Source organism: Simochromis diagramma, unplaced genomic scaffold (genome assembly GCF_900408965.1).
Source record: "Simochromis diagramma unplaced genomic scaffold, fSimDia1.1 OVJJ01000481.1, whole genome shotgun sequence".
NCBI lineage: Eukaryota > Metazoa > Chordata > Actinopteri > Cichliformes > Cichlidae > Simochromis > Simochromis diagramma.
Window position 1 is genome coordinate 3,439,966 of NW_024386898.1, and position 8,111 is coordinate 3,448,076.

Sequence of the window (8,111 nt, forward strand, 5' to 3'; positions counted from 1 at the left end):
TCATGGGGAAAACCTTCACGAAGAACTGTCTGGAGGGTTAATATAAGCTGGGATTAATGCATCAAGCTTGACATGTTCTGGATCAGATAACACATTGAAACCACACAGCGTGCACAATTATTGGCGCACTTTGACTTTGTCATTATTTCTATATGCCTATTATCCAGCTCTGCATCACATGAATGATAATGATGATGAGGCCTAAAGTGATCCACACCTTGTATTAAGTTGCAGGATTACCTCAGCTACGCTGGAGCACAACCACCTCTGAGTAAGAGTTCTCTGTGCTGTGTTGTAGGGTTCTCTGGTCAAGCCTTGCTCTTGCACTGAAAGTCGTTGTTGTTGACTGGCACTGTATAAATACAACTGAACTGAATCAAAATACATAAAGACACGGGCTGCTGTTACTGCACATCATTACGCATGCATCAAAGTAGTTCACTGTGTATTGTCACTAAGCCAGCACACCTCTCTGAAGAGCATTTGGGAGTCTGCAGTTGCTGTCTTAGTGAAAGTTGACTCTGAGATGAAGAAACGGACACTCCATGATTCAAAGGCTTATGACAGTTATTGAAATGAAAAATTGCTAGGATGGTGGATGCTCATATTATACATGGCCAAAGTTTCAAATAATGAGGTGGGTGTATCCTCTATGAGCCAAAAGCTGGGGCTTCATAGGGATCTAAACATTCTTTTCAGTCATTTTTTTCTACTCTTGGCTCCATTAATGTGGTCATCTAAAGCACTCAGCTCTGGCTGTGAGCACAAGCCACTTTCTTTTCTTTTCTGTGGAAGGAACAGCCATTGAAGACAAAGTTGGTTTAAAGTGATGGGGATTGCATTCTGTTTTTTTTATTTACCTTTTACACAGCAACCCAACTTTTCTGGAATTGGTTTGTAATTGTACACATTTCTATTTCTAGAGAAAAAAAAACCAACCCTCCTTGCAATGCATTTGCTCAACAGCAAAGTTGTGACAGCAGTTTTTTTTATTTCACATCTTCTTTACATTAAAAAAAATCCCCAAATATCATACATTTTCCATCACAACAATCTGAAAGCCTGAATGATGTGGCATGAAAAGGACACTTGAGAGGACCACTCAGGTTATACAAAGAAAATGAGCAAACGTCTCCAGTAACTCTGTCAGTGTTTGACAGGTGATATTTAGGATGCACAGCAGAGAAATGGCCTCTAAGGACCAGAGATGTCACTGAAATAAATTAAGAGGATGTTGCAGACGACTGCTTTAAGAACTGTTTGGCTTGGGCTGTATGAGGGAACCGACCGAGAGGACATTGGCTGCTGCGGTGGAGCCCTCTGTTAGCTGATGGGTCAGGTAAACACCAAAGGTCACCTAAAAAAAAAAAAATAAAAAAAAAAAATCACAAAATAGCAGAGAGTTTGAGTTGCCACACACACACAAGCAAACACACAACCACACAAAGCATCTACATGAAGGTGCAGTAATTGCTTTTGACTGACCTTCCCGCTGCGGTAAGCAGATAGAGACATTAGCGGCTCTTTTGTTTTGCTTCCTGTGTCTTGGTCTATTCCAACCATGTGACATCTTCCACAATGTCCTGCAACCTTCAGGTTAATCACAGAGGGAGCATATTCATTTTGGACAAATCCGCAGTTGAAGATTTCATCATTTATCTCAAAGTGTCAGCTCACCATGAATTGAGTACTGCCAATAACCAAGTGTGACCAATTATCCTCCTCAAACGGTTCGACACCAGCGATGACTAAATTGGCCCGGAAGCGGCTAATGACACTCTGTGTGTCAAGGAGCTGATCGCCCTCAGAATCGTCCTGCCTGAGAAGGCAAATGGGGAAATTGCATGTTAGTTTGCCTTGCTGTGTAAATGACCCACTGTGATGCAAATGTACAGACATCGACGCATCCTGAATATTTCACTGGAGCCATGTGTATTTTGAATAACATGCCATGTGTTCAAACCTGCTGCTCATTAGGTTCTGAATGAGCTCCACGCTGGCACGGCTGATCATGAGATACTGAGCTTCATTTACCAGGGAGAGCGATGTGGAGGTGGCAGCTAGAAGGGAACAACTTCATATTAGCACAGTGAGCTGAGGAAAACATTTTCATTAACACTGTCGTTTAAAAAAGTCTGGTAATTGAGGTTTTACTGAAATACAGCATTTGGAAAATGTAAGTGAATCTTGGCACACATCAAAATGCGCACTCACAATTCAACACACAAAATGTTTTGTTGGGTAACACGGATGAAATCTTCTATCACTGTGTCCTTGAAATATTCTTAAAAAAATATCAGAGAATGTACAAGGAAGTGACAGCTGCAGAAACTGTAGCAGAGAAAGAGCAGCCACAAAAAATGAGATGGTTATACCACAATAAATACATTTTTGTTTTTTAAATTAAAAGGAAATAAGTATTGATTAAATATTATGACAGAAGTTGTCTAGTAAATAAAACTTGTCAAGAAATATTATACTGAAGCAAGAGTTAGTTTTTCCAGACTGCAGAATTGCTCTCTGAGTGTTTATTTGTCAAATTGCCAGTTATGGCCTAACAAATATTAAAGATTCGAGTGAAATTTCACTCGATATGAGGAAATTTACTCAGGCTGTGAAAACAGTTGCAACAAGTTTCTTAGTGCTCTACAGAAAATGGACAATAACCTGAGATCATAACATTCCTAAAGACGTAATCAGCAGTGGTACTGTACACTGGATTAGACCATAAACTGATGGATTCAGCCATTGTTTTCTTAACTCCGTGCTTTATTAATGCTATTATTGATTTGGGCTTTTTAACAATGGAGTCTACATTTATTTATTGTGTTTTGCTTGCCTTTATATTAACGCTGACATGGGACAGTACTACAATTTCATTGAACTATTGTACAAAATTTAAGTACACAGTTTTAAGCCACTGAGTTGTTACATTTAACTCATTAATCAGGCATGCACTACTTTTAGATAAGCACTTTAAAATATACATATCTTGTGTTTACAATGGAACAGCCAATCAGAAAAACGTTGGCTTAAGGCTGGGAGAGTGAATTAGCTAAAATGGCTTGTGTCAGAGTGGCGCACACAAGCTAGGAATAAGATAAATAAGGATTGTTTTGAACTGTGAGTCATCCAAAGCTACTCCAGTGGAGCCCAAAAAGAAAATATAGAGGATGAAATGAACATAATGGGGCATGTTTTCTGCTCCCTTATTAATGATTTTCACACATTGCAAAGTGCAAAAGGAATCAGGTGTGAATGTTTGCTCAGTAGGTGTGATTTTTTAAAATCAAATCGCATGTTCCAGTCTTAATGAGGGATTCACATCCTTGGCTGAGAATCCCTGGCATACGCAGCATTTTCACAGTCTTTCGGATTACAATCTGACGCTCTTAAGCAGTGTCACAGAAAAAGATGTTGCCAGCATTACTGAATGCAAGGTCACACTGCTCGTGTACTGTATTCCACATAAATCTGGAGTAAACAGAGAAAGGCGAGGCAAAACAGGTGAAACGCTTGTACTGGTACCTTCGCTCGGCCTTTTCTTCATTTCTCGGGTGAAATCAGGCCTTTGTTTTATCAGGCGGCACGGCTGTCCAAGGAAGTCTGAAAGCCATGATGCAGCCTCATCCCCACAGTCGACAGTCTCCACCCTTGGGGAAGGAGGAAGATTATATTCAGGAGACCCCCGGGGGAAATCTACAGAGTTTTGATGCTGCTTACTATTTGCTGTGACATCTAATCGGAGAATCACTGGGTGAATGGCTTTTTTTTTTTAAGCTTGTGACTCGTCATGTGGGGATCTGTCAGAGGAGATTAATATCGTCCAATGCTCTATTGTTTGTTTTCCCCTAAAAAATGGTAAGCAGCAGGAATTTCATAAGAAGCTGGGAGAGGAGGGCCTTATAATGCCATCCACAAAGAAGGGGTAGCATAAAGAACGACACAGGTAGGGAGAGCGTTGACACGAGAGAAAAACAAAGAACAAATGACATGTGTCACAATATTTCCTGCAGCTCATGCTTTTCGGATGTCTCAAACGCTGCCAGCTCACCTGTCACCACAAACTTTACTGTGACACACCCTCGTGTGCGAATGATTGTTGTTTTCCAGGGGAACAGAAATGGTATCCATCCCTGTAGGGCGATTGAAGAAAAAGCAAAACAAAAATCCTCGTTGAAGTTTACGGCACAAAAATCGGACTAACTGAAATTTAGACATATATTTTAAAAACGTATTCCCAGTGAGCCATGGACTGAGTGTCTGACCTGGTGCCTGCAGGAGCAATTTGTTGGAGCGAATGTGGACTTGCGGGCGAATGAGACATAAACGTGGCTCCCTCTTCTGACTCAGGCAAACGCCGTTCCCATTTACCACCATCCAGCCTCTGTCATACAGTAAACCCAGCGGGCCCACCGGCCAGTCGTGGACCTGCATGAAGAGCAGAGTCAAATCAAAACAGGTAGAGTGGAAGAAGGGGGAGGAGAGAAAAAGGTTAGAAAAGAAAGACGAGAGATAAGGCTGGGCTGTTCTCAAACCTCATACGCTCCACAAGATTTGATAGGATAGATGTATATGTTGGTCAGAGTGTAAGCCACCCCATGGCTGTTTGAGTCTCTCAGTTGAAATCCCTTCAGTGATGCTTCTGTGGGCTTCTTTTCATCTCCTTTATATACTCCTCCATTAGTAATTTTGATTGAAGGAGATTCATTGGAGTCCTCTGACGCTGCAGCAGCTCTTTTTAACTCCTGTAGCCTCTCTTGGTCTACTCTGACGGGTTTCTCTACGAAGCACTCCGCCACAAAGTTCAGGAACTTTTGACAGTCTTCAAATGTTGACATGTAGCCGAAGGACACTCGAACAGATCCGGTCGGCTGGCCATCCACTATGTCGATGTTGTCTCCACAGACGTGGCCGGCCTTGAAGAGAGAAAGAGAGAGAGAGAGACGTTTCATTCTACCTACGCATGCCCTTAACAGACTTTGACAATTTTCTCTTTCTTTCATCTCTCACCTGCAGGTTCCTCTTCACCCGCTGACTGGTGATCCCGAGGAAGGACTGACATGCCCCCGTGTTGCAGAAGCAACCCGTGCGCACGTGAATATTGTACAGGTTGGCCATTCTGTCGACCTGTGAGTGACAGAAATTATTTCACCTCCTTTACATAAACACACAATTATTAGACTGTTATGAAATAGAAGTAAATTCTGTTTTCCACATGCACCTGCGAATAGCCAATTATCTGTCCATTTGAATCCATTAGGTTGAAGTTCAGGACTGCGCCCTGTGTGATTGGACTGTCAAACTGGCCTTCGGTGTATATGTGAGCCACTGGTCTCCCGTTGCCATGGCAAAGACTTGACAGCAGCATGTAAGTGTATCGTGCCAGGCCGAACGTGTGCTGCTGGATGTTGTGCATGCCCCCTGAAGGGAAAAAGAAATAAACGAAGGTTGAGGGTTGTTGTTTTTAACCTGAGGCAGATTATAAACAACCCGCATACGCATCATGATTTCGCTATTAAACAACAGATTGAATGAATCGCCATGCTCTGGCAACAGTACCTGTGATTCTGTAAAGAGCTTCAAATGCGTGATTTAAGCCAATGATGTCCAAGAAGGACACAGTGCCATCTTCAAATCTTTATCCGGGAGAGAGAAAACATTGCGTTTTGAATACAGATGCTCACAACAGTGAGTTCTCAGAGACTATCTGGCCTTCAATGGGCTGTAAGAATGTTTTACCTGTCAGAAATATTTGCCGCCTGTACATAATAATCTTCTCCGGAAAGGTAAGCAGCTGCTGTGCCTCCTCCGAAATAAGTCTTTTTTAGTATGTCTGCTGCGTCGTTACGGACAAGAAGCGCCCCCAGACCTGTGGGGAAGCCAAATATCTTGTAGAAAGAGATAGGAATGAAATCAGCAGGACAGTCCTGTAGGCTTAGAGGCGAACAACTGACATAAGAGGCTGCATCGAGCAACACAAACCAGCGGCCTTGGTGGGCGCACGCTGGGTAAAGGCGTCTCGCCTGGATGCCTTTCACATGGCTAAGGGGATACTTCCTCCCTGAGAAGTTGCTCTGTGCTGGGTAGCAGAAGAGGTGCGGTGTCTGGCAAATAACATCTTCAACTTGAGCTTCATCCTTTGCTCTGTTTTCCAATTCCTGCGGGGAGACGGGCTGGGTAACCACCCCCCGGCTAGAAGTCAGTCCTCTCATGCCAACTACAGAGGTATGGCTGTCAGTGAGGTAGCAGAAGTGACTCCCTGCTTGGCTCTCTGTGTGCGACCTCCAGGGAAAGCTCTCAGCCACTAATTTAAGAGCGGCTGTACAACCAGAAGTGAAAATCACAGAGTACTCCTCAGGGGTGGTGTTAAAATGCTGCAATACCCTGTAAGAAAATGTTTTCACTCATTTATTCCAGCAAAGTACCAACTGAAGGAGTTGCTGGCCCATTATTAAGGCTTTTGAGAGCATGCACAGACTTTACCTGTATCTGACCCGGTCCACCGTGTCATGTGTGAGTCTGCTGCTGGGGTTGTGGCTGTGGGGGTTTCCTATTGGGGGGAAAAACAAAAAGGAGATGCTTTTAAATTTCATGGCTCAAGGAAAAATAACCACATAGCAGTAACACTTGGTGGGATTTTATGTGACTTGTCTCACCGTACAGATTGCTTGTAATGTCCCGGCAGTAGTCCCTAAGCACAGACTCGGGATACAAAGTAGCTGCTGCATGATCCAGGTATGTTATCCCTGTTTACAACAGAGAAGCAACGGTTTACAGCCAGCGGTTCCGTCACTACAGCTGCTGCTCGGGACTGAGCACAATCATTACCTTTAATCCGCGTGAACTCCTGCTCGATCACGTCTCTGAAGTTTTCTCCATAACCGTAGCGCCCCGAGACCTGCTGAAAAGTTTCAAAAGTGCAAAGTTGGTGAAAAGCCATTATGACAATTGTTCCGCCGAACAAAGGTAACACAAAACACAGCGGGACTGCTCCTGCTTCAGATATTTCAAACACAGTCCTTATCACTGCGTAGGTTACTGATCGACTCTGCTAGAGTGTAAAGTCCGGCGGACAGCAGCTGAGCTTTTGTAGTCCTCGTCCATTTGTAGTCCCTGTGCGTAAGACCGGCCGACCCAGCAGATGTTGGTGTTACTTTACCTCGGTGTAATGACTATTTATTTATTTACCGCTAGGAAGACGGAAGAGAGCACCAAAACATGCTGCTCCTTGGACCAATCAAAACTGTTGTAGCTGCACTGTGGTCACGTGAGAAAGAAAAAAAAATCTCAACCTTCGCGCTTGGCCAATTTTTGTAGAAGAGCATCAGGTAAACGGTTGGCAATCTTAAAAATGTTTAGCTTGGAGAAAAAAAAAATCCTTAAAAATGTACACTGGTTTTTAATATAGGTTAGTTGAATCTTGTAAGCTTATTGGGAGGCCAGGTATTCTCTGTGAATGTGATTAAAGATAAGTGAGAGTCATGCAGTTTTAAGTCTATCTACCTTAAAAAATGTTGTTTTATATTGTGTAATTTTATGTGTTTTTACTGTTAAACAGATGGTGCTGTGGGATATAAAACCAAAAGTTGGGACACAGCAAATTTCTTTACATCAACATTTCTTAATTATCAGATGAAATATATATTTTTAACACATTCCAAAGGGGGCGCTGGCTGTAGAAATACATGCATTATGCACGTACATATGTTTCTGGCAGCTGATGAGAGATCTGCACTGACACATAATCTATAGCTGTCATTTTCATATATGGGGCATCCATCAGATTTTTTGAGTGCGGTTCACAGGTGCTAAGCACATATATACATTTAAATAACATCATGAGCATGAACTGTGTATTCATCCTGTACAGGCATTTAAATTCCTTCCAAGACATCTGAAATCACTGCTTTGAGTAACAAGCATGAGAAATTGCTTCTCAGTACCTCTTACATATCATCTGACTCCTAGCCTCGCTGGCTAACAGGGTGCACAAACGAGGGCATTAATCAGAAGTGACTGATTAAAAATATTGATTAGTTCACAATAATACTGTGTGATGATTAAGATGTGCTAGCTATAGAGCTAGAAAGCCACAGGAAATCATGCAA

The 8,111-nt window shown here is 42.6% G+C and overlaps 1 protein-coding gene across 1 annotated transcript; it reads right to left on the reverse strand.

Moving 5' to 3' along the window:
- Positions 1–846: 846 nt before the first annotated feature.
- Positions 847–7,238, reverse strand: mocos (molybdenum cofactor sulfurase). The gene is made up of 15 exons (XM_040034556.1): positions 6,832–7,238; positions 6,660–6,749; positions 6,487–6,553; positions 5,743–6,387; positions 5,563–5,639; positions 5,225–5,424; positions 5,014–5,130; positions 4,539–4,919; positions 4,269–4,431; positions 4,055–4,136; positions 3,529–3,653; positions 1,964–2,060; positions 1,678–1,819; positions 1,486–1,590; positions 847–1,357 (listed from the first exon to the last, which is right to left on the reverse strand). Exons 1-15 carry the CDS (start codon positions 6,941–6,943, stop codon positions 1,250–1,252), a joined length of 2,511 nt encoding a protein of 836 aa, XP_039890490.1. The 5' UTR covers positions 6,944–7,238; the 3' UTR covers positions 847–1,249.
- Between the last annotated feature and the right edge of the window lie 873 nt (positions 7,239–8,111).

Excerpts from the sequence above, each read along its gene's own strand:
- mocos (XM_040034556.1), bottom strand. The coding sequence starts at position 6,943 with ATGGCTTTTCACCAACTTTGCACTTTTGAAACTTTTCAGCAGGTCTCG. Across the intron at positions 5,640-5,742 it reads GCGGCAAATATTTCTGACAG|ATTTGAAGATGGCACTGTGT; the intron begins GTAAAACATTCT and ends TCCCGGATAAAG. Across the intron at positions 4,432-4,538 it reads AATCTTGTGGAGCGTATGAG|GTCCACGACTGGCCGGTGGG; the intron begins GTTTGAGAACAG and ends CTCTTCATGCAG.